At 42.2% G+C, this 27,819-nt stretch overlaps 1 protein-coding gene across 1 annotated transcript; it reads right to left on the reverse strand.

Annotated features, from left to right (window-relative positions):
• Positions 1 to 22,730: 22,730 nt before the first annotated feature.
• Positions 22,731 to 23,913, reverse strand: LOC108212376 (protein FAR1-RELATED SEQUENCE 1-like). Its single transcript, XM_017384100.1, has 3 exons — positions 23,717 to 23,913; positions 23,389 to 23,617; positions 22,731 to 23,216 (listed from the first exon to the last, which is right to left on the reverse strand). The coding sequence occupies exons 1-3, from the start codon at positions 23,911 to 23,913 to the stop codon at positions 22,731 to 22,733; spliced, it is 912 nt and encodes a 303-aa protein (XP_017239589.1).
• Positions 23,914 to 27,819: the final 3,906 nt, after the last annotated feature.

Here is a 27,819-nt window from a genome sequence, read left to right on the forward strand (position 1 = left end):
CCACTTCACAAATGTTTAATTGATAAAGAATATTTGATTCAGCTAGATACAGATGAACCAGACAGTACATTTGTGTGTCAGCTACTCCGATTAAATATTCTGCATCAACAATAGGTGGTCGTTCAATCAAGACAAAGAATAAGATCTTTTAAAAGGAAGTCCGAAGACCTGCTGCTGAAGAAGTGCTCAATATAATTATTCTTTTAATTAATTCACATCTCAAAATAATTATATAAGTTATGTAATTTATTTATTAAATTAATTCACACTCGAATTAATTTAATTTATGAATTTATATAATTATTATAATTAAGTGGATAATTATTGGATTAATTATATAAGAAAAATCATTGTTTATATGCTTTTTGGGCACGGTATGACAATCTAATTGATTGTCATACCGCACCATGACTTGTGCCTATGTCAGACGGCATGACAAACCATTTGGTTTGTCATACCGAATGATTAAGGCATGACAATGGTGATTGTCATACCGAAATCACAAGGTATGACAATCCCTTGGATTGTCATACCGTTTGTCATACCACATGAAGACTTAGCCACCAAGGTTCGATTGTCATACCTTCCCACTGATTGTCATACCGTTTGTCATACGGATGTCATACCTATTCAAAGACAGCATGACAATGCTTGTAATTGTCATACCTTCCCTTGTATTGTCATTCTGATTGTCATACCTTCCCTTAGATTGTCATACCTTCTCACTTGTGCCATGACAATGCTTCTAATTGTCATACCTTTTGTCATAGCACTTGTGTAATTGTCATAGAGCTTCCTAAGGGTTGTCATGCCAAGCTTTGTCATATTAGTTCAATGGTTTGCCTATAAATATGGCTTCACCACTTCATTTGTTCTTGTTCATTGCATTGTAAAGCTTTCAAGTTGTGCTAAACTTGCTATTGTTTAATCCACAGTTTTCTGTGCTTTGATCACTCGGTTGTTTTAATCCGCTAAGTTAGAATACTGATGGCTCAGTATGAACAGTTTGGTTCCAATCCCGGAGAAGGGATTTCAGAAGTATTTATCAGACTTAATAATTTGATAAATAATTTAAATCTGAATGGGAAATTCTATGACAAGAAAGAGGTCAACATGAAGTTTCTCTTAACACTTCCTGAACATCTGGAACACAGAATCACTGCCATCAGGGAAAGCAGAGATCTGAATGAGATATCTCTGGAGAGACTCTACGGAGTTTTGAAAACTTATGAACTGGAGCAAGTTCGGAGTAAACAGAGATATGGCTGGGGTAAAACACAGAACCATTCGAGAGCTCTAGTTGTTGAGTCACCTGTACCGGAAGAGAAGAAGGATGTTGTTTTAGACCTCCCTATAAGAGAAGGAAGCCCTAAATACTTGCTATTTCCCAGGTTATTTTGCACCTCCAAGATATCTTTGATCTCCTGCTGTTTGTCACACCTAACATTGGCACTGAAAAATATGCCCAACTTCTGGTAGTTTATCAGCTGGCCTGACTTACTTCCATAATCATTTAAGAGGTTTTTTATCACTAAAGCTTCATTTCACGTAGCTTTAAAAAATAAGAAAGAGTCATCTGCAAATAGCAGATGGGTGACTTGAGGAGCATTCGGACAAATTCTGCAGCCATTTAAAACACCAGCATCAGCCGCTTTTTTAAGAGAATGAGAGAGACCATCAACACAAAATAAAAAAAGATAAGGAGAGAGAGGGTCTCCTTGTCTTAATCCACGCTTAGGGTTGATTGGCCCTATAGAGCTACCATTGAATGCTATTTTGTAGTTAACTGTTGTAACACAAAGCATAATCCATTTAATCCAAATGCTACAGAACCCCATTATTTGCATTCTTCTTTTTAAAAAGAGCCAACTCACATGATCATAAGCTTTAGAAATGTCCAATTTCAGAGCCACTTCGCCTTCTTGACCTCTATTCTTTTTCTTCATGAAGTGCAAAATTTCAAATGTGACTAAAACATTATCAGTAATATTTCTACCAGGAACAAACGCTGATTGGTTCTCCGTTATTACTTCAGTGAGGATAGCTTTGAGCCTGTTAGCAAGGACCTTCGCTAGAATCTTGTATAATACATTGCACAAAGCTATGGGTCTGAGCTCGGTCATCTTTTCTGGATTCTCCTTCTTTGGAATAAAAACAAGCGTCGTGTCATTTACATCCGCTGGAAATGATCCTTCAGCCAGCCACTCCTTACAACATTTGAAAACTTCTACCCCAAGTAGACCCCAAAAGTGCTGAAAAACTGCCGGACTAAATCCATCTGGGCCACCACTTTTATCCGGATGCATTTGCTTGACTGATACAGTGAACTCTGCAAAATTAATTTCAGCCGTGAGCTTTGCATTTTGAGCATCGCTTATGACTCTATCACCTTCATATGCACTCTGATCATCAATGGTGTTGTCCCCTGAAAAAATGTTTCTGAAGTAATCCAACACTACATTACACATGCCTTCATGATTATCAACCACAACATTTTCATTAGTGACCAGATGATTTATATGATTGATTTTCTTCCTCTTAGTGGCTGCCGCATGAAAAAATTTAGAATTGGTGTCCCCATCAGTCAACCAGAATGTTTTAGCTCTCTGCTTCCAATACAATTCCTCATGCAAGAGTAATTCCTCCAACTTCTTTCTCTCCTCAAAGTAGCTTTTAACCCCTGCTTCATCACTTCTATTTACCAGATCATCAAGGACAACTTTCTGCTTCTTTATCTTGTCTCTGAACTTATGAAAAAAATTTCTGCCCCATTTCGCCATAAATGAAGATATAGATAACAACTTTGGAAGCAAATGCACTTTAGGTATGTCATTCCAGTAATTAGTAACTTTCAGTTTAAAACTCGGTTCATGTAACCAAGTGTTCTCAAATTTAAATCTGAATTGCTTCCTAGAAAACTCAACATGCAAAGGCTCAAGCATAATAGGCTCATGATCAGATTTAATAGAGTGAAAAACGGAAAGCTTGCAAAGAGGAAACTTACTCCACCATAAAGCATCTGCAAATGCTCTGTCCAGTCTTTCCCGCACCCAGTTATCAGTACCCTTACTTTTCTCCCAAGTAAAATCACCTCCCGTCAAATCTAGCAAAACACATATCGCTAAAATCACCAAAGATGCACCAAGGAACGTTGTCTTGTTTCACCAAACTTTTAATGAGATTCCATGACTCCTGCCGTCTACTTTTCTCTGGAAGTCCATAGAAGCATGTTAGCCTCCAAGAAACACCCGAGTTCTCCAACATATGTACATCAATATAGTTGTTCGAATGCCCAACCACTGTGCAGTTCACCGATCTTTTCCACAATGCAGCTAAACCACCCCCTTGCCCTACTTTGTCTACAGCAAAAAAATCAGAAAAGCCAAACTTATCCACTAGCTCTTCTATTTCTTTCTTCTCAACTAAAGTCTCCGACAAAAACACAAAATCAGGGTTGTGAGATTTCAACTCATCTCCAAGAATTCGAACTGCACAGAGGCTCCCCAATCCTCTGCAGTTCCAGCTTAAGAGATTCATAATGGACGGCTAGCTTGCATAGCAAGCGTAGCCATTTCTGAGTTGTTGGATACTGTATAATCAACATTAGAAAATCCAGTCTCCTTATTTTGATCAATATTGTAACTATTCTGCAATACTGGTAGCCTATCGCTTGTGTCCATAATACTGTGAGTATCTAGCCCAGTACGTTTTCTTTTCAATGTTTCAATATCCAGCTCTTCATCCTCTTCTAAGCCTGGTCCATAATGCAAATGCCCGACTGATCTAGGCCCATTTAGGTTACTCCCGCCTTGTATTATCATTAAAGATTTGTTTTTTGAATTATCCCCCGTGTTACTCCTACTTTCACGCCCCATATCTGCATCCTTATCACGATCTCCTGAATTATCGCCCTGAAAAATAGGCCAGTTGTTTCCCCGGCCAATTCTCTCCGTCCAGCCAACGTCGTCCTCCTCCCTTATCCACTTACTACATCCCTGACTTGCACCTCTACGCGATTGTGCACGCAACCAAGATCCCCATTCCTGTGCGCCACCTTCACTCCTTATATCTATGAATTTTCGGCAGAACCTCTCTGTATGTGTGACTAAACCACAGGCAAAACAGAAGTCTCCTAGCCTCTCATATTTACAAGAGACAACAAATTCCGTTCCATTTTTCCTTTTGATCTTCTTCTTTCTTTTTAACGGCTTCCGAACATCTAACCTTATTTTGATCCTCATACATTCTCTCCATATACTATTGTTGTTCTTAGGATCATATGCAGTAAACTCGCCAAAGAAGTTCCCCAACTGGATTCCTGCAGCCTCAGACATGAATCCGTTCGGTAAGTCATGAATCTGGATCCAAATATTCAACCACCACAATGGGACCTTCACTGGGTCTTCACCTGTTGGTATTGGCTCCAGCAGCAGCATAGCATTGTCGAAATTCCACGGTCCACCATTCAGCACCCACGCCTTATCCTCCTTATGATAAAACTGAAACAAGTAAATACCTACCTCCAGTTCTTTAATATTGATCCCCATCGTAGGTTTCCAGATATCAGCAATTTTCGTCTTCATGGCTCTGGTGTTGATGTTTTTCTCCGTTAAAAACCTACCGACCAAGCACAATTCATACTTGTTAACTGCCTCCTCAACATCCCCGTCAAAGACCAAATCCTCATTCTCCTCGTCATCCACACTGAGATCTGCTAACTGTTCATTAAGATTTCGGTAACGTGCCATTGAATAGTAAAAACTCACACTAATCTGATAGTCAGAAAAGGAGAGAAAAACAACCTCTCACATGGAAGGAGAGAGTTATCTTGTTTGTGTCAAAATGTTTGCCTTCAAGTGCTTTAAATAATACTTCCAAACGATTCAGGAAATTAATACAAATATGACTCTCGTTTTAAAAATAAACCAATAAAATTAATAACTCTAATTGCTAAGTATATTAAACATAATTAGAGAATGTTGTCCGTGCTATGCACACTGAGCATCTCCAACCCCAAAAACCTTTAGCTAAAATTGTATATTTGGCATCTAGGTGGCATCTATATGGCACTTATAAAGATTATCTAAAACTTATTCAACTTCAACCCTCCACCCCTTAGCATTAAAATATAGCCAACCATATTTGGTTAGCTTTATTTGTCGAACCAAGTAAACCCTTAGATATAATTTTACACAAAAACAATTATAGATAATTCTATTGGAGTATATACTTCTCCCCTTAGCAAAAAATTTAAATAATGAATTTTGCCAACCATTATACATATTCCCTTGAAGATGCTCAAGTCTAACGACTTGGAATTTTCTGTAATTATTTATTAATTTGTTGATAAATTCTTAAAAGAGGAGGAATAAAATTTTATATTTTGTTCTATTTTGATAAATTTTCAAAAACAATTATCTATATATTTAAATAATTCTCCGTCCAACGCGATAAGGAATTTTATTAGTTGAAATATTATGTGGATAATATTTTTATGTGTAGTTTATTTGAAAATATGTGCACTTATGTGATTAATTGTTAAATGTATCTATGTGTATTTTTGGATTTGAATTTATTTTAGCATTTAATGCTGTATTTTATTAAAATCATTATTTTATTATTTTGAGGTAATTCAAAATTATCATTAATTTTAATTGGTATTTATTTGTACCAAATATTTTATTTGAATCTAAACTATAAAGATATCTAATTGGTGATATTTATATGTTTTGAGTTATTTAAAAATGTTGCAAGTAATTAATTTTGTTATTTGCAAATAAAATGATTTTTTAAGCATTATTTGTGGAAATAAAAGAATTATTTAAAGAAATATTATTTTTGCAAATATTATGTATTTGGGATTTTTAGAATTTTATAAGATTTTATTTCTAAATTTGGAAAATATTTTTGAGTCCTAAAATTCATTTATTTGTTCAATATAGTTTTTATTTTAAAAGTGGGGTGCAAGTTTTTGTAAAATATAACTAATTTTACAAATAATCATTTTAAATATAAAAATCAGGTTACAAGTAATAGTCGGTTTCATTTGGGGATAAAAAGAGGAGTTAGGATTTCTCAAACCCATTTAGCCGATCCGTTCAATCAGAGGTAAGATTAAATTGTGTTTATCTGTATATGTATATCTTTGGATGTATAATTGGAAACGGTATTTTGATATGCTACAAAAACTGAAGGTTAAAATGGACAATGCAGCAGATCAAATAACGTCCAAAAACATGCAGGGTGACAAGAATAAAGAAGAGGAAAAGGGGACAGCTGCACAAGTAGGAGCCAATGACAGAGAAGGATCTGGGACCACAGGAGCAAAATGAACAGCCATCATGGATTTGCATTTCATTTCATAAGCATTTCACATTTATCAAACAGTCATTTCATAACATAGGAAGTACTTAGTATTTACATTAGGGTTGGCCGCCACATACGATATGCTATTTTGATGTAACCAAAACCCCAGTCTTATTTTCAAGTCTGTAACCCAGAATATTCTTATCAGAATTTCCTTTCTTGTTGGATAATTCTTTAAGCTATTCTACCAGTCTTCATTTTTCTAAGATCAGGCTGTAATATTGTTTACGCCACTTATTTTCTCAACAAACCACAACACTGGTATCAGCGCCAGTAGCTCCTTGGCACAATGAGTCCGAAACCGGCTACCAAATTTGGCACTTACCAGATCTGGCACTTCCGACGATGAGGGTGGAGAGCATGGGCATCCTGATTTCAGCCGTATGGAGGTAAGCCTTCGTACCTTGCTTGAAGCACAAAATCAATGTTTAATAGCTGCTTGCACCAATAATGTTGTCAATATTGAGCAAAATGTTAAGTCTATTTCAGAATTGAATGATCTTATTTTGGGGTTGTCCGCACAAGTTGCTAAGCTAGTGTACCCTGACTCTTTTGATTCTAGTAGTAAAGACAACAGTCATGAGATGGTGCGAGACAATCACTCTAATGATATTCATAATCGTTTTTCATCTTATGCGGCTAAAAAGACTAAGGTTGATTTTTCCAAGTTTGATAGGACAGAAATGCAACCATTTTTTTCATCTTGATGAGACATTTGACCCTTAGAAGGTAAGGTTGGCAGCTATTCATCTGGAAGGGAAGGCATTATTATGGCACCAGACTTATATGCAGCGCCGCAATAATGTTTTACCGACGTGGGCACAGTATACTGCAGACATTACTGTGCGGTTCGGGAAGCTATATGATGACCCCATGGCGGATTTGAAGGCCTTAAAACAGACTAACTCGGTCCAGGAGTACCACGACGAGTTTGACGCCCTCACTAGGTGGTTTTAGCCTCTAGTAAGGCTAAAACCACCAAACAAACTCCTAAAGGCCCTCTCTTACCCACTCCCACTAAGATCACCCATACACAGCCTTACACCAAACCACATCCATACACTTACACCAAAAACACATTCACCAAACCTCAAACACCAGCCGCACCTAAGCCCAGTTATAAACGTACCCTAACCCCTGATGAACTTACTGATAAATGAGCTAAAAACTTGGGTTTATGGTGTGATGAGAAATATGTTCCGGGGCATAACTGTAAAGGCAAGAAGCCATAGTTTTTTCATATTGAAATGGCCGATGAAGAAGAAGATGGGGCATTCAATGCAGTTGAGGAAGTGTTGGAGTTGGAAGAAGAACCTATCGGTGCTAAAATCTCGCTCGAAGTTATTAAAGGGGTGTCGACATTCCAAACAATGCGAGTAACATGTCATGTCGGAAAAAAAGAATTGCATATATTGTTGGATAGTGGCAGTACACACAATTTTGTTGATTTAAATAAGGCCTTGAAACTACAATGCAAGGTCAATACAATCACACCAATGGGAGTCTGTGTTGCTGAATGGGGCCAGTTGGTATGTGACAAGATAATTCGGGGATTTACTTGGAAAATGCAGGGCCTCTCTTTTAACGCAGATGTTCTGCTTTTACCATTGACGGGTAATGACATGGTGTTGGGAGTTCAATGGTTCTCCAATCTTGGGCCAGTTTTGTGGGATTTTGCCCAATTGGCTATGCAGGTTAAACATAATGGTCAAAAGGTGAGTCTACGAGGTATGAGAAACAAGAGGCTTAAAAGTATCACATCAACCAAGGTGGACAAACTAGTGCATGCTGCTGGGAACTTTCTATGCTACAGATTCTTCCTATAAATGTCGACCACACCCCTCAACCAACAACAACCTTACAACCTTGTGAAGCAACCCATGATAGCGACATAACATCAGTATTGCAACAGTATTCTGCAGTGTTCACGGATATCCAGGACCTTCCCCCCCAACGGCCCCAGTTTGACCACAGAATACCTCTCAGAGAAGGGACAAATGCCATCAATATCAGGCCTTGTCGATATTCAACTGTGCAGAAAGATGTCATTGAAGAATTAATACAAGAAATGCTGAAACAAGCGATGATTAGGCCTAGCAATAGTCCATTTGTTGCACCTGTTGTGCTCGTAAAAAAGAAAGACGGAAGTTGGAAAATATGCATTGACTATCGGTCTCTCAATAAGGCTATTGTGAAGGATAAATTCCCCATTCCAATAATTGAAGAGCTCCTAGATGAATTGCATGACACTAAGTACTTTTCCAAATTTGATCTTAAATCAGGATACCACCAAATTAGGGTCTATTCCAAGGATATTCATAAGACGGCATTCAAAACTCATGTCGCACATTATGTATATTTGGTGATGCCATTTGGCCTCACGAATGCACCTTCAACTTTCCAATCCCTTATGAACCATGTTTTTCAGCCAATGCTTCGAAAGGGAGTTCTCGTCTTTTTTGACGACATCCTGATATACAGCTCGTCCTGGCAGGAGCATCTCAGCCACCTCCAAACAGTTCTACAACTGATGCAGGCGAATCACCTCCATGTGAACTTGAAAAAATGTTCTTTCAGGGTATCTGAAGTACACTACCTGGTTCATGTAATATAGGATAAGGGAATTCATACGGAGCCTGACAAGACTAAGGCTATCTTACTATGGCCTATACCTAAAAATTTGAAACCACTACGTGGGTTTCTCGGCTTAACAAAATATTACGGTCGGTTCATCAAAGATTATGGCTAACTTTGCCGCCCCTTGCATGACTTGCTCAAGAAAGACGCTTTCAATTAGAACAGTAAACCGCAAACTGCTTTCGAAATGCTTAAGAACACTATGTCCATCCCACTAGTGTTGGCCCTGCCTGACTTTAACAAGGCGTTGACAGTTGTAACAGACGCATCAGCCCAAGGAATGGGAGCAGTACTCCTTCAAGAAGGTCACCCCATAGCTTACTGAAGCAAGCACTTTTCAGTTAAAATCATACTCCTATCAGTTTACGAAAGAGAACTTCTAGCAGTGGTGTTTGCAGATTCTAAATGACAACACTACCTTATGGTACGACCATTTACAATCAAAACAAACCAATAGAATTTTTAAATACCTCAAGCATAAATTATCGACACCATTTCAGCAAAAAATGGTTGTCTAAGCTCTTTGGTTTTGACTACGTCGTAGAATACAAGAAGGGCAAGGAGAATATCGTGGCTTTTGCTCTCTCAAGTTCCTGGAGCACAACTGTTAGCATTGGCGGTATCATCTATCGACTCTAGTCTCTTAACTGAGCTTCAAGATCATTGGAAGGCAGATATTGCCATGAATAAAATCATCCAAGAACTCACGCATGATCCGGGGTCACATTTAAAATTCACTTGAGATAATACGGTGTTACGGAGGAAGGGAAAAATCATGGTGGGTCAAAATGAGTCTCTGAAGAAAAAAATTCTGGAATACATGCACAGCTCCCACACAGAGGTCATTCAGTTGTGCAAGCTACCCTCAAAGGGGTGCAACCCTTGTTCTATTGGAAGGGCATGAAAAATACAGTGATGGAGTTTATTAAGAGTTGCTTGACATGTCAAAGGTGCAAATACGATCAATGTGTTTATCCGGGACTTCTCCAGCCATTGCCTATTCCCGAATCAATATGGGAAGATATTTCTATGGATTTCATAGAGGGCCTGCCTAAATCTCAGGGTAAAGAGGTTCTGATAGCTGTAGTTGATCGATTGAGCAAATACACTCACTTTTTAGCTTTGTCGCTCCCATTCTCAGCTCTAACAATAGTTCAGAGTTACTTGGATTATGTTTACAAGCTGTACGGATGGCCAAAAACAATCGTATCATACCGTGACAAAGTGTTCATCAGCATTTTCTGGTCAGAATTCATGAAGTTACAAGGGGTTAAGTTTCAATTATCCACAGCATACCACCCCAGACAGACGGTCAAACGGAGGTTCTCAACCGTTGTTTGGAAACATACTTGCGTTGCATGTGGCATGAATCGCCTCGTAACTGGGTTAAGTGGCTGCCACTTGCAGAGTTTTGGTACAACTCGACCTATGCTGATGAAGGTTGCACCAGGAGATTCGGCTGCAAAGCTTAATCGTTATGTTGCCTTTGATGATAACATGGAGGTAGTACTGAAGCTGGTGAACGAGATCCATAGCAGGATGTTTGACATTCCTGATTTCGAATTGGTAAATTTCTAAACCAGTTAATTCGTGGGTTTGATATACATAATAGAAATTAATCCCTGCTGCATGGTGTAACTATCTACTCTAAATGTTGCCATGTAGTTCCTTTTCCCGGTGTATACTAGGAGCCATCACTACATCATATGTTACAACATTAGAAAGCCTCAATGGGAAATTATTGACAACCAAGTTCAAGAGATGTTAGTGGAGGGTACGTACGACTATCTACCATGGATCTCGGTATGTTTGTTCCTCAATTAAATTTAAGCAACTTCTTTGCATATATATATATATATATATATATAGTTGTTTATAAATTAATTTATACGTACTTGTGCTCTGGGAAAATGCATTATTGCGTATATGTAAGTTTGGCCATCCTAATTACATGGTTCTTTACAGCATGATTGCTTCTGCCAGTTTTTGGAATGCTACCGACTACCTAAGCATCGTGAGATAGTAAACCTGTAGTCGGCTATTGTGACAATGAGCTGGCAAACGTTGGATAATATAGTGGACTGCAGTGTATTTGTAATGAGGCACTTAGAGTGCTATATGGGTAGCGCATCTGGATGGAGTACTGGACTGCGCTCTGAGAGGGTATGTATTAATATACAAATCACTTTTCTTATATCTGTGTTGTATCTCAACGTGGCTGATTTTTATTTAACAAATAGAAGGACAATCAGAAAATTGAGTTGCAGAAGCTTAGAGCGATATATGCTCACCGAATGCTGTTGTGGTCTAAAAACAAAAAAAAGGCATCAGGTGATGCAGAACATGGTGAATTACTCCAAGAGGAAGTTGTTAGGAGATCAGTGTTGATGATAGCTTTCTAATGTGTTCAACAAATTTAGTATTTTGTGTTAATGTTATTCATCGTGTGTTTCAAAAAATGGTCAGATATAGAAAAACCAAGTTGTTGGCCATTAAGTTTATTAAGACAGTAATCTGGATTAGTAGAAGATGTTACCAGCTCTTCAATTTATCTTCGCATCCTACATTTGATTTAGGGAATTATAAGTAATAATTTGAATTGCTACGTTATTAAGGATTCAATGATATTATTTACGTACATGATGTTTTTGGTTTTGTTAGGGTGTTTGTAAGTTTGCTTTTCAATATGATGAATTATTGCATGCATAAGAACCTAGAGTAGGTAATACGTAATAGCAAAAGAAATGCAACATTAAGAACATATATAGTAAACGTGTTTCTGGTGAATGTACAGACTTAACACAATACAGCATTTTCAACATATATGATAGTACAATGAAATATTGTAAAGCAGCACTCAGTTTATCGATCATATAATTCAACCATAACAATTTGCAAAACAAGACAGTTTCAGAAGATCATACTACAAAAAATGCCTATAGCTGAATACACGATATAACCACATTCCTAGAACACATATGATATGGCTCCGAAATTGGCCCTAAAAATTGTTGGGTAATTTTGAGCCCCGGTCTGATTAAAGGCCAGAATATAAGGCCCGGATTCTGGGTTTATCACCCAAAATTCGTGGCTAGCAGATTGAGGTTATAAAAAGCCCGTTGGGCATCCATGTTTAAGAAACATGGGCTGCCCAAACTCAAGGCACGAGCCCCCAGCCCGGTCAGGGCCCAGAACTCGAATCCTAACCCTACTAGGAGTCTGACTGACGAGTCCAGGACTCCGAGAGTCCTACAAGAACTCTGAATTTCGTGGATAACTATCTAGAGTCCTAGATAACCTCCAGTAGCTCAAGATAAGGATCAGAGATCAGTCCTATCCTATCTCTGACTCAAATACCTATTTCTACTAGGACTCTAACAACAGGGATCCTACTTCTAATCGGTCTCTAATCATGAGACATCTATATAAAGGGCTCTACCCCTCCAAAATAGAACTACGTTTTTTGACTTGATTCTTCACCCCGCTGAAGATACGTAGGCACCTCGTGAGGACCCGTCTGAGTTCCGACTCACGAGATCAGTCAAAAAGCACGAAGCTCACCCCTCAATTTTTGATCCATAACATTTGGCGCTGTTTGTGGGAAGAAGACAACAACCATGGTGTCCACCAGATTACGCTCAGAAATTCATGCACCTTCAAACGGAGATAACACCGCAACCCAGGATCCACCCTTGTCTCAGGTCACTGCTGGAACCTCGAATCCCGTCACCACCACACCACCAGTCACGTTGACCCTTGCTAGCAGTGGCACAACCACCGCTGCTCAAACCTCGATTCCTATGATTTTTGGCACGCTGCCCCCTATGACTAATGTTGTGGCCACAGCCACTGATCATGGGACTAATCTCTACCGTTGTGACAACCACAAGAGGACCAACAGATGAGTATGTAGTTTATACGGACGACTCTTCTGATGATTCAGAGAGGGACTACGATATTCCCCCACGAAGAAGGAGAGATGGAAATCAGAGCCGAGGCTCCCAGCACAACATTAGGCCGAATAACCCCGAGTCCCGTCGACCCACGGACCAGGAGTATGAAGCTAGGATTCGAGCTTATGAACAGGAGATAGCTCAATTGAAAAGAGACAGGGCGGCACAACAGGCCTGGCAGCCACCGCCCGAACCTCGACAAAGGACTGAAAACCCTCAGAACTCAGGTATGAATAGAATTCACTTGTTGGCTGCAGGTGATCCAGAGAACCCGATCCCCCCATTCTCCGAGGAAATCATGGCAGCAAGGATTTCTCGAAAGTTCAAATTGCCCACTATTAAGGCATATGATGGAACGGGTGACCCCGCGAATCATGTACGAACCTTCATGAATGCATTGCTGTTGCAACCAGTCACGGAGGCCATCAAGTGTCGAGCCTTCCCCCAAACCTTGAGCGGGATGGCTCAGCACTGGTATAGTCGACTACCCCCTAACTCTATATCCTCGTTTGGAGATTTGAGCCGAGCTTTCATAGGCCAGTTTATTGGGAGCAAGACCCACGCTAAGAGTTCAGCCTCGTTGATGAACCTTCATCAAGGCAGGAACGAATCCCTCAGAGACTATATGAATAGGTTCACTAAGGAAGCGCTCAAAGTCCCGGATTTGGACCAAAAGGTAGCGATGATCGCCCTTCAACAAGGAACCACGGATGATAATTTCCGCCGCTCACTAGCCAAGAGGGCCCCAGACAACATGAATGAGCTCCAAGAGAGAGCCGGGAAGTATATTAAGACGGAGGAAAGCATGAGAAAATCCCAGAATAACCAGGGACCAACCACGGACTCTAAGAAGCGTGGGAACGATACTGAATATGATGCTGATAACAAGTATTTGAAAAGGGAAGATGGTGAAAAGTCACCCACCAAGAAGCAATCAGGACCGAGGTTCACTGAGTATGCAAGGCTGAATGCCCCCAGGAGTCAGATTCTGATGGAAATTGAGAAAGAGGGAGGAGTTCGATGGCCGAAGCCAATTAGGACTGACCCCGAAAAAAGAAACAAGGACTTGTATTGCAGGTTTCATAAGGATACATGACATAAGACCGATGATTGTCGGCAGTTGAAGGATGAGATTGAGTTTTTGATCCGGAAAGGCAAGTTGTCCAGGTATACTAAGGATGTAGATAGGAATCCCCATGACAATGATAGTCGCGATAGGGACAATGATGATCATGATAGGAGAACCGAGCCTCGAGGGCCCGTGATCAATATGATCTCTGGAGGACCGACTGCAGCAGGCTTGTCTAGTAACTCACGAAAAGCTTATGCTCGTGAAGTGATGTGTATCGTTGGAGAACCCCCGAAGAGGGCCAAGACCGAGATTGCGTTAACCTTTGATGATTCTGATCTAGAAGGGGTGAAGTTCCCCCATGACGACCCGTTGGTCATAACTCCCGTTATTGGAAACTCATCTATTAAGAGGGTTCTTGTTGATAATGGAGCTTCTGTAGACATCCTCTTCTATGATGCTTATCAAAAGATGGGGTATGCTGATTCACAGTTGACACCGTCCAACATGCTGATCTATGGTTTCAACGGAGTAGAATCCAAGATTGAAGGAATGATCCAATTACCAGTGACCATGAGAGCGGAGCCACGACAGGCCACTTATATGTTGAACTTTATGGTCATTAAGGCCTCATCAACCTACAACACTATCCTAGGAAGGACAGGGATGCATGCTTTTAAAGCCATAGCATCCACATATCACTTGAAAATCAAGTTCCCCACAAGAAACGGGGTAGGAGAAGAAAAAGGAGACCAGAAAATGGCCAGGAGTTGTTATGTTGCAGCCTTGAAACCCGGGGGAGTCGGGGGGCAGGTTCTATCAATTAAGGAATTGGTTCCCATCTCCTTGTACCGAGGTAAACCAGAAAAGGTTATGGCGTTTGATCTTAAGAATGCAAGAGCCACGTATTGGCGCTTAGCTAATAAGATGTTTAAGCATCTAAATGAGAAGACCGTGGAGGTCTATGTCAATGATATTCTAGTGAAGAGCTTGAAGAAAGCTGATCACCTTGAGCGCCTGAGAGAGGCTTTCAGAGTCCTGAGGACAAATAAGATCGAAGTCTTGACTGACCAACCCCTTAGGATGATAATGCATAGCCCGAAGGCTAGTGGAAGATTGATTAAGTGGGCAGTAGAGCTTGAAAATTTCGACATTCGATACAAGCCACGGGTGGCAATCAAAGCTCAAGCTCTGGCTGACTTCCTAGTTAAATGCACCATTGACAACCAGGAAGTCGGGGGGCAGGAGAGTAGGGTAGAGGAACCCAAAGAAGAGGAGAAACTTAATGAGCTTTTTGACGAAGTTTCAAAAACAAATGGTGCAGGGCTTGTGCTCCAAACCCCTGATGGGTTCGTCATTAAGTTTTCTACAAAGCAAGATTTCCCGGCCACAAATAACGAGGCTGAATGTGAAGCCTTATTGGCGTGCCTTGGACTAGCTAGAACTCTGAGAATCAAGAACTTAAAAGTCTGTGGAGACTCAAGACTTGAAGTCTTTCAGTTAGCTTATGGAGCCAAAGCAGTGGTGTCACTAGTCGCGACTCGTACAACTTTCAGACCCTGGATGGAGTCAAGGTTCCAAGGAGTTGGCACGCCACCAACTTGAAGATTTATTATGTTTGATTGTCTTAGTAAGTAGATAACCATTGAATAAGGTCTGATAGACCATTGTCATTTAGTTTTAAACTTTGTTGATTTCAGTTATTTATCTCTTCTACTATAGTTTCAATAAAATTTCTCGAGGATTGTTCCCTATCTAATGTTTCAATGTTTTCTTTGAGTATTTGTTTATCTACAACGAATTAATCAACTCGAAACAGGAGTTCTATGGTCTTTCTGTGGCCCTCAGCTTGATCCTTCCAAGCTTTAGCCTGAGAAAGCCTAATACAACCCCATTATAGAATAAGCCTAGAAAGGGCCCCTAAAACACATGTCATGGCTCAGTCTTAGTTAAGAGATTGGCCTATGATATGCCTAAGTGATTATTGTTTGACTTAACAAATAAAAAACTAGTCTCGATTAGACAATAAGCTAACTAGACACAGCGAGTCTCGGCTTTAAAAGCCTTCTAAACTCTTAAATCAACCTGAACTAGGTCTATCATAATCAAACATGATTACGCTCGAGAGCGCCTTAGAAGAGCTCTGAGAGCGCCCTATTAGCGCCCCGTGAGCGCCAAGAACGCCCGAGGAGTGCCTGAGGACCTCACCATGGTCGACCTGGGCTCCCAACACGCCCTAAATCGACCTGGGTGAGGTCGACAATCAACATGGTGTTGGAAAACACCCAACGCTCGAGAGCGCCCTAGAAGCGCCATGGGAGCGCCCTATGAGCGCCCCAGGAGCGCCAAGAACGCCCGAGGAGTGCCTGATAACACTCACCATGGTCGACCTGGGCTCCCAACACGCCCTAAATCGACCTGGGTGAGGTCGACAATCAACATGGTGTTGGAAAACACCCAACGCTCGAGAGCGCCCTAGAAGCGCCTTGGGAGCGCCTTATGAGCGCCCCAGGAGCGCCTAGAACAACCGAGGAGCGCTTGAGGACCCAACGCCCTAAGTGCGCCTTGCAAGCGCCCTAAGTGCGCCTGATGACCTGGGTGAGCTCCACAATCAACTTAGGTGCCAAAAGGCGCGCAACGTCCAAGTGCGCCCGAGAGCGCCCAAGAAGCGCCCTGGGAGCGCCCTATTAGCGCCCCAGGGGCGCCATGAGCGCCCGAGGTGCGCCTAAGGACCTCACCAGTGTCGACCTAGGCACCAAGGACGCCATAAATCGACCTGGGTGAGGTCGAAAATTGACTTGGGTGCTAAAAAAGACCCAACGCCCGAGAGCGCCCAACAAGCGCCCTGGGAGCGCTCTATGAGCGCCCCAGGAGCGCCAAGAGCGCCCGAGGTGCGCCTGAGGACCTCACCAGCGTCGACCTGGGCACCAAGGATGCCCTAAATCGACCTGGGTGAGGTCGACAACTGACTTGGGTGTCAAAAAACACCCAACGCCCAAGAGCGCCTGAGAAGCGCCCTGTGAGCGTCTTATGAGCGCCCCAGGAGCGCCAATAGCGCCCGAGGTGCGCCTGAGGACCTCACCAGCGTCGACCTGGGCACCAAGGATGCCCTAAATCGACCTGGGTGAGGTCGACAACTGACTTGGGTGTCAAATAACACCCAACGCCCGAGAGCGCCCGAGAAGCGCCCTAGGAGCGCCCCGAGAGCGCCCTGAGCGCCCGGGGAGCGCCCTGAGCGCCCGGGGAGCGCCATGAGCGCCCGAGGTGCGCCTGACGACCTCACCAGTGTCGACCTGGGCACCAAGGACGCCCTAAATCGGCCCGGGTGAGGTCGAAAATTGACATGGGTGCTAAAAAAGACCCAACGCTCAAGAGCGCCCGAGAAGTGCCCTGAGAGCGCCCTATGAGCGCCTCAGGAGCCCCGAGAGCGCCTGATGTGCGCTTGAGGACCTCACCACCGTCGACCTGGGCACCCAAAACGCCCTAAATCGACCTGGGTGAGGTCGACAATTAACCTGGGTGTCAAAAAACACCCAACGCCCGAGAGCGCCCAATAAGCGACCTGGGAGCGCCCTATGAGCGCCCCAGGAGCGCCCGAGGTGCGCCTGAGGACCTCACCAGCGTCGACCTGGGCACCAAGGATGCCCTAAATCGACTTGGGTGAGGTCGACAATTAACTTGGGTGTCAAAAAACACCCAACGCCCGAGGGCGCCCAAGAAGCGCCCTGGGAGCGCCCTATGAGCGCCCCAGGAGCGCTAAGAGAGCCCGATGTCACGGGTTTAGAGTTTCGACCCTTTTAAAACTCACCGTGCCGGCGTCTAGCACTTGTCGCCCACCTTGCGCACTACTAGACCAGCCTTACCCCCAAGTGTAACCTACACTTGTGCAGCAGAATAAATAAGTAAAGAGCAAGAACATTTACTAATAAAGCCCTTCTTTATTAGTAAAACCCCAATTTACAAGAGTTGGATCCCCTTGATCCACACTAGCCCCTTGCTAGTTACAAAGTTTAGCACTCAATCCCTCACAAGCTCTCTAGCTTTCCCTATGAATGCTCTCACTTTGCTCTCACACTTCTCACTTGCTTACTTCCTTGCTTGCTACCTCTCCAAATGAGGGGTCTCACCCTTTTATAGACTCCTCCACCACTTGGAGAGAATTCTAGAACATGTACATCCCACATGCTTCTAGATTATTCCACTAACTACACAATCCTATTCTAGAACCTACCCTTCTAGAATATACAAGTACTACCTAGGAAAACTCTAGAAACTCCCAAGCTTCTTGAAGGTTCCAGAAGACTCCACCAAGCTCCACAAGGTTCCGCCACCTTCTAGACTCTTCCAAGACCCCGAGCGCCTTCTAGAGAATTCCGCAAAGTTCTTTACCATTCTAGATTATTCCGGACCCTTCCGGCCTTCTCTAGAATGTTCCGCACTCAAAGAGGTTTGATTTATTTGGGGCGTGACACTCTCCCCCACCGAATCTGTCGACATCCTCGTCGACATCGTCGCCTTCCAATAGTGCTCCAACGCCTCTTGGTGTTGCTCCAAGGTTGGCTCCAACTCCCACGTTGCCTTGCTTGGTGCCGCACCTTTCCACCTTACCAAGTATTGCCGACTTGGCTCCAACCCTTTTAATTTCACGAGCCGCTCTCCAAGTATCTCCTTCACCTCCTTGTGCCTACCCTCGGCCTTGTTTGGTGATACTCGAGGTGACTCCCGCTTTGTAACGCCCCCACGTTGTCCATTTTTACTTGGCGACACACGCCCCTTGTCCTTAGCTCCGTTTCCCCTTGGATATCTAGGACTTCCCTTAGGTGCGCCGCTCTTCTCTTCATGCTTGGCCCCCTTGGCCTTCCTTGATTCTTCTACATGGTCTTCCTCGACCAACCTCAAACTTCCAAGGTAGGTGACTCTAGGTTCCTCCATTGGTGCATCCACTCTCTCCAAAGTAGACAACCTTCTCGGCTCGTCTTCCCCCCTTTGGAGCATCGCACTCAACGATCCCAACTTAGGGCACTTTGCCATCACATGCGGTCCCTTGCATACGTAGCATCCTCTCTTCGGCCCATGACCCTTAGACTTTCCCTCGCTTGGGCCATGGTTCAATGATGCCCCCGCATCATGCTTCCTTCGTGGACTCCCACTCCTTGAGCCATCGTCATCCTCACTAGAGCCCTCTGCACTTTCCTCAAGTGGCTCCTCTAGCTTGGACGCCTCCTTTTGAAACTCCGTCAAGGATTCCGCCACAATGATAGCTTCATCCACATCCTTGACATTCCTTCGTTGTACCTCTTGTTTGGCCCAATTTTGTAATCCATCCACGAAGCAGAACAAGAAATCCTCATCCGTCATGCTCGGGATTTGCAACATCAAGGTAGTGAACTCATTCACGTAGTCCCTTATGCTGCCCCTTTGCTTGAGTTCCCTCATGTTCTTCCTCGCCATATAGACCACATTCTCGGGGTAGAATTGCCTCTTAAGCTCCCGTTTAAACTCCCCCCATGTGTCTATATGACAAAGACCCTTTTCTATGTCGGCATGCTTCCTACGCCACCACAAAGTTGCAGTGTCACTAAGATATCGAGTAGCGGTTCTTACCTTTGTGGCCTCCTCAGTGATCCCCACTGCTTCAAAGTAGTTCTCCACATCCCAAAGGAAGTTCTCCACGAGCTTAGCGTCCCTCACGCCTTGAACTCCTTAGGTTTAGGTACCTCGGTCCTTTGAGCATCGAGCGCCACAAGACCTCCACCAAGCATACTCGTTTGAATCCTAGCTAGTTGCTCTTTGACGGTGTTGCATGCATCCACAACGGTTTTCTCCAAATTAGTGATCCGCTCCTCTCGAACCACCTCGTTCATTCGCAAGTCTTGGACCTCCTCTTTAACTCGTCCAAGCTCCTCAAACACATGTTCTTCCAAGGTCTTGAAGTTGCTCTCTATTTGCTCCATGTGTGCCTCCAATATCTCCAACCCCGCGCCGAGTGCCAAGAGAACCTCGTCAACCTTTTTCGCCATTCCTCGATCCAAGATTACGCCCTTCGCAACCTCGCTCTGATACCAAGTTGTCACGGGTTTAGAGTTTCGACCCTTTTAAAACTCACCGTGCCGGCGTCTAGCACTTGTCGCCCACCTTGCGCACTACTAGACCAGCCTTACCCCCAAGTGTAACCTACACTTGCGCAGCGGAATAAATAAGTAAAGAGCAAGAACACTTACTAATAAAGCCCTTCTTTATTAGTAAAACCCCAATTTACAAGAGTTGGATCCCCTTGATCCACACTAGCCCCTTGCTAGTTACAAAGTTTAGCACTCAATCTCTCACAAGCACTCTAGCTTTCCCTATGAATGCTCTCACTTTGCTCTCACACTTCTCACTTGCTTACTTCCTTGCTTGCTACCTCTCCAAATGAGGGGTCTCACCCTTTTATAGGCTCCTCCACCACTTGGAGAGAATTCTAGAACATGTACATCCCACATGCTTCTAGATTATTCCACTAACTACACAATCCTATTCTAGAACCTACCCTTCTAGAATATACAAGTACTACCTAGAAAAACTCTAGAAACTCCCAAGCTTCTTGAAGGTTCTAGAAGACTCCACCAAGCTCCACAAGGTTCCGCCACCTTCTAGACTCTTCCAAGACCCCGAGCGCCTTCTAGAGAATTCCGCAAAGTTCTTTACCATTCTAGATTATTCCGGACCCTTCCGGCCTTCTCTAGAATGTTCCGCACTCAAAGAGGTTTGATTTATTTGGGGCGTGACACCGAGGTGCGCCTGAGGACCTCACCAGTGTCGACCTGGGCACCAAGGATGCCCTAAATCGACCTGGGTGAGGTCGACAACTGACTTGGGTGTCAAAAAACACCTAACGCCCGTGAGCGCCCATGAGCGCCCAAAGTGCGCCCACGGTGCGCGCGAGCGTCGACCTGGGCTAGGTCGAGCGCCCATGAGCGCCCAAGGTGCGCCCGAGTTGCGCGCCAGCGTCGACCTGGGCGTTTAATCCGCCCTAAATCGACCTGGGCGAGGTCGAGCGCCCCTGAGCGCCCGAGTTGCGCGCTAGCGTCGACCTGGACGCCCTGAGCGCCCTAAATCGACCTGGGCGAGGTCTAGCGCCCTGGAAGCGCCCGGAAAACGCTCAAAAAGCGCCCCACAGCACCTTGATTCGACCTGGGTGAGCCCCAAGGTCGTCATGGTCTCCCCAAAATGTCTCAAATTGACCCGGACGTCCGATTTTACTCAAAAATCTCCGAAAAAATTCTAGAAAGTTGGAGTCAATCATGAAAATTCCAAGAAAAATAGAATTGAGTCCCGGAAAAACATGAAAATGCTTGAGAGCACTATAAACACATACGATATGGCCTATAGGAACGAATTTCTACATAGGAAAGGCTTGAAAAGCCGGAAAAAGACTCGTAAAGTCTGTAAAAATCATTGAAAAGGTTTGAAAAGTCATCTGAGATGCTCTAAAACTTTAGAAAAGTTTCTACGAAACTTATCTAAAGTTGGGGGGAAAATGATATGGCTCCGAAATTGGCCCTAAAAATTGTTGGGTAATTTTGAGCCCGGGTCTGATTAAAGGCCAGAATATAAGGCCCGGATTCTGGGTTTATCACCCAAAATTCGTGGCTAGCAGATTGAGGTTATAAAAAGCCCGTTGGGCATCCATGTTTGAGAAACATGGGCTGCCCAAACTCAAGGCACGAGCCCCTAGCCCGGTCAGGGCCCAGAACTCGAATCCTAACCCTACTAGGAGTCTGACTGACGAGTCCAGGACTCCGAGAGTCCTACAAGAACTCTGAATTTCGTGGATAACTATCTAGAGTCCTAGATAACCTCCAGTAGCTCAAGATAAGGATCAAAGATCAGTCCTATCCTATCTCTGACTCAAATACCTATTTCTACTAGGACTCTAACAACAGGGATCCTACTTCTAATCGGTCTCTAATCCTGAGACATCTATATAAAGGGCTCTACCCCTCCAAAATAGAACTACGTTTTTTGACTTGATTCTTCACCCCGCTGAAGATACGTAGGCACCTCGTGAGGACCCGTCTGAGTTCCGACTCGCGAGATCAGTCAAAAAGCACGAAGCTCACCCCTCGATTTTTGATCCATAACAACATATATACAATAAGACGCTGAAAAAGTGCATGGTTCGCAATATACGTGTTATGTTCAACAGTGTATCTCTACAAACTATTTCATACTTTACATAAAGATATTAAGTTTGAAAGCATATAAATTTAGGAATCATTTGGTAGTCCTGTGAAGTGAATAAATATAGAAACCCTGTGGATATATATTAACGAATAAAGATTTAAGCGCTACTCATCCTGGTCCTCCAAGTAATAGCAGGACAGTAGGAATCAGTAGACAGGAATGCGCTACTCATCCTGGTCCTCCAAGTCGATCATAGGACAAACACTGAAAAGACAAAACTTTCTTAACTAAGAAACTTAAATAACAGCATAGAAGAAAGCAATAGACAAAGGATGACAAAAGCACGAGATACTTTATTCCATTGCTCTTACCTAAACATAAGATAGGAGGCCTTATATAAAAAATAAATTTAAAATGTATAAACTGAGGACAACATTTAAAGTAATGGCTGAGCGTTTACAGAGAAGTTGCAAAGGACATGTCATGCGATAATATATATCGACTATAAAGAAACTGTAGAACAAGAAAGTGTCTTCACTCTATTTTTTTAGAGTGGGGCACGTGCACGCATTGTGTCCTTCGGTTTTATTACAAATGCTGCATGTACGTTGTCCCTTAGACTGAATAGATATCTCTCGAGTACTTTTAATGTGTGAGCCACTACCTTTGTTCTTGCTGATATTAGGATTCCGAATGCATTCCTCATTAAGTGGTACAGGCCCTATATATGCATCAGCTCGGTGTGCCTGACCTGGTTCGTCATCATGTTCAGAATCCTTCTTCAACTTTGCTCCCATGTCTCGTAAAAGTAACCTCACCATATCCAACTTGTCCTCATCATCGCCAACCAAGTCCAAACAGCTCTCGAATTCAAACCATGCTCTTGTACGTTTGAGTTTTGTCTGCTCAGTCCTGTTACAATTCGATGGAGTTTCAAGCGAGCCTATTGAGGAATGATTTTTCAATGCATCTTTTGTCCACCTGGCTTTTACAAATTGACGTGGGATTCTATGAATGGCACATTGCTGCAATTCCGCAAATGCATGACAGCACAATTATCCATATCGGTTATAAAACTTACAGCTACACTCGACGGCATTATTACTCCGGCTGACAGATACCTAACAAATACATGTATGAGAATAAAATCTATTTATAACTAAAAGGTGAGGATGCCATTTATATAGTAGTCTGTACCTTGAATAGTTTGCATTTGAGTAAATCATCTTTGCACATAAAAACCCGTGTCTCATCGGTTTGTGTCATCTCGGGCATGCTTGTATGAACAAAAGCATTTTTTATTTCTTCCCTAACACGGTAGTAGAGAGCCAGCCTGTACATACGTGCAGCATCTTTTTCAATCTCTAATGTAGTCTCCAACCTTGGTGTCTTGGATGAATTCTTGTCATCTTCTACTGTACGGATTCTTTATTTGTCCATAGCACTCTCAAAGCTTGAATAAAACTCAACCAGGGTGTCTCCACGCTCATGGAAGTGTTGAAAAAAGGAATTAGAGCTTTCAGACCTCGACGTGGTGCGTAACAAGCCTGCCATATCAATTTCTAAAAAGTATGCGGGAATCCAACTTTTACGCCTCCTAAACATAGCAGACAGCCATTCGTTATCCTGCAATTTATACTCTAATATAACTGAGCTCCATCCTTCTTCAAATTCTAAAGGTGAAGAGTGGTCCGAATAAACAACAGACTTCAATTTGGACATAAATACTTTATCCGTAGCACGTCTAGGGCCAATCTGAGATAAGGAGACAAACACTTGTGACAAGGCGGAACGTGATAGGGATAATACTGTAAATCAAATAACTATAACAAATAGAAATCCAAACTTTGAAGGTAGTTTGTTCATGATATGCCACATACACAATCTGTGCTTTGTATGAGGCTAGTTTAGCTGCAGTGCCTTTTTAATCGCAGGACATTGGTCTGTAATAACACATGTATGTGCGTGACCCATTGCACGTTTAAACATATTAATCAACCATTTGAAGTTCTTGTAATCCTCATTTGCAATTAGAGAGGCTCCAAAGGTTACATTTTTCCAGTGATTGTCGACCCCAGTGAATGGCACAAATACCATATTATATCTAGCAAAAGACACACAAATGATCACACAACACAAGCATTATATATCTAACAGTAGGCTATATATACTTAAAGCACGATCAACAACAAAATCTGAGAGCAAGATATCTGTGGGTAGAGAACTGTAACTTTAAGTCCAAGCAAAGAAATAAGTAAGGTTATGTCTACAAGTAACAACTGGAACCAACTAGTACAATTCTTCAAGTAAAAAGGTCTTTATTACAAGATAAAAGAAACCATGAACTTCAAACTAAATCATAACAAAACAAATTCAATTCCAAAAAAAAATTTGAACATTACTTTCGAGTACAATCTCCAGTTCTTATTTTCAGCATACTTCTCATTTTGCATTACTTTCTAAGACTGGTATATATGGCTGTCTATTTGCAGTGATATGTTTCTAATCATACAAACGCTATTAATAATAGTGTTTCTAATGGTTTCCTTGAAAAACAAATATAATTTCCTAAAACAATTTGGATTCTAAAAAGAAATTTGTAGGCTGACTTTCAGGCCTGATTGTGGGCTGATCCAATCTTTAGAGAGCTGGACCACTTTAAACGTGTAGAAAATGTCGATATCTTCGCTTGGGCTGTTGAATCGCCCAATTCTGACGTCCAGATCTCAAGTTGTGGCCCAAACAAGATTTGTTGTGCAGGTAGCCCGTAAAATCCGAATTTTCATCTGATTTAATCCAACTTTAGGAATATTTATTTTCCTGCCATTAATGTGACGCCCTCCAAACCAGGGGTCTTGATTTGGGGGTCACAACCTGACTCACAATAATATGATATGCACAGCGGAATAAAATGCTAATATTATAAGATAATAATATGACCCCTGCATGCAACTGGATCGTACACAACTTATGATATGAAACAAGCACTAAACAAAACCATAATGTGATTACACACTACACAAAGTTGGGATTCATTCCGATTAAGCTTCCTTCCTTTTAATCTTGAAAGTTTTCTCAGATACAAAGAAATGATTCAGTTCCAGAGCCAAAGATCGTAGTTCTCGAACGAGTAATCGAAAGGATTCTGGAGCATCCTCAGGATTAGGTATTGCTCCTCCAATGATAGTAGTACCAAGTACTTCCTGGCGAGCTCTAATATGATCCGATTTATAAGTAAGCATCTCTTGTAAAATATAAGCAACACCAAATCCTTCTAGAGTAGAGTAGCTTTTACAGTAAACTACATAAGCCTTCCAAAAGTCTAAATAAGTTTTATGACTAGTTCCAATTTTATTACATACTACCAAAAGTTCTAGGTATACTCTGGATTCTTCCTACCTGGGCAGGAAGATTGAACCGAAATATCTGTGGATGGTTAAGTGGGACCCTCTTACGAGCAGTGAGGCGCATCCTCGGCATCTCTAGGTCTGGCTGAAAGTTTAGCACAACAGTAACAAAGCAAGAATGAGCAACTAGAAGGCTCAACAATATGTATATAAAATGCTTAAATGTAAAGCATTAATAAGTGCTATTTTTCTGGAAGTAAAGAGATAAGGAATAATAGTCGCTCATGGAAAACGAAAGCAATATTAGCTTAAGTAATCAAATTATAATTTTGATTTCAACTTTTACTGACGGGTGTACTATCACAGCTGATCAGCACGTGTAATAGTACGGGATCACACTTCGTAGAAGCATGTCCTAATTCACAGGTACCAAATATAAGGCAACACATTGGCCTTTGGTAGCAAAGTATTATCATATTTCAATAATACCCAAATAGCCCTTCACTGGACCGCCGTCCCGGCCTCTTACGCAAAAAAAAATGTTTTATTTTTCTTAGGGAGTTGAATCACTCAACTCTCTCGATCAACAAACTCGCCATTTCACATGGTCCGGAGTAATCATATCAACTGATGGCAACATAACTAGAATAGTTAGTTATTTGCTAATTATGAATTTCAACTCGGTACTGTTTGGAGTATATCTGGATAGCATAGTTTTCCACTATCTATCTTAGAAGTAATTCGAGAATTCTAGTAGAATGATTACTAGAATGTAGTGAATTCAATCATTGGAATGTATTGAATTCAATCATTATTTGAGTATCTGTATGGTGTATGGAATATCGAACAACAATTAAATTCCAAGCATATGATATTCTATGAATTGAAGTCCAGAATATAATAATTGCATTGACAATAATTAAAGGTTGTGGAATAAAATCACTTGCTCTTAATAAATAAGAGAAGAATAGAAATACTTGCCTTTGCTGAACTCTACTGTCACTTGTTTTAAAACTTGGAGTCACGAACAACTCTTGAATCTATAAATCAAAAATATTGATTCAATCACTCGAGTGAACTTGATAGACGTAATCAGACGTCTCGAGAAATATAAACTACCCAATCGATTATACTAATCATGGTATTGTCACATTTTTCACGTATCATATAATCAAGCATTGCATATAATAATATAGGATTTATGTTGTCACGTACCACGTGTCGGGTCTAGTACAGGTATTCATTTCAGTTATGAATCTAACTAAAATTAATTAATCAACTCCTGGTGGACCAGACAAGATGCTCATGCTTTTTAATAACAGATCATTCACTAACTAGCAATCCAATCTGACCACCAAGTCACCAGTTACCATATAATCATGTTATCACTTAACAATTAACAAGTTAATCAAAACAGTACCTTATCATTATATTCAACTTTAGCACAATATCCGCAATATTCAATTAATAGCAATCCGGAACCTATTATTACATATATTAATTAATAATATTAATACACTTTGCATTTTACATGAATATGTAAAATATGTATATTAATTTTATTTATATCATTAATATTATTATTATTGTGGGTGCAATAATAACAATAAAAATAATATAAATATAATCAATACAGATTTTCTTTTTGAAAGTGTTGACAGCCCCTCTCCTCCACCATGGTTCACCGCTGCAGCCTCTCCTCCGGCAACTCCTCGCCGGAATCCACCACTCTACCGCTACCTCTCTCTCTCTCTCTCTCTCTCTCTCTCTCTCTCTCTCTCTCTCTCTCTCTCTCTCTCTCTCTCTCTCTTCCTCTCTCCCTCTCTCTGAACACCGCGATACTCACCCCCCCTGTTCCTCTTTCCGGCGCCTGTAAACCCGCCGGCGCCTCCATCTGCAGCCCGCCTCGTCGCCCCAATCTTCCCTACCAAAATACGACCACAACACCCACATCACCACATCGTCGAGGTACTGTGGCACCACCAGCGCGACAGCCACTCTGCCTTATCCAACCCCACCACTGGCGGAGGTTCGCCGCCGCTGCGCCTCCCTTCTTCGGCGAAATCGCCGCCTCCTCTGACTGCCCCATCGACTCCAACCGAACACCCCACAACTCAATCAATCAACGACCAACCCATCAGCCTACCTCCCTCGAACCCCGCTAATCGACCCCAACTAAACAACCATTCACCATACTCGAAATTAATCAACCCAATAAGCAAGTACGCAATTGATACAATCACAAATGAGTAGAATATGTTGAATAATTATGCTCCCCCTA

Source organism: Daucus carota, chromosome 3, assembly GCF_001625215.2.
Source record: "Daucus carota subsp. sativus chromosome 3, DH1 v3.0, whole genome shotgun sequence".
Taxonomy (NCBI): Eukaryota; Viridiplantae; Streptophyta; class Magnoliopsida; order Apiales; family Apiaceae; genus Daucus; species Daucus carota.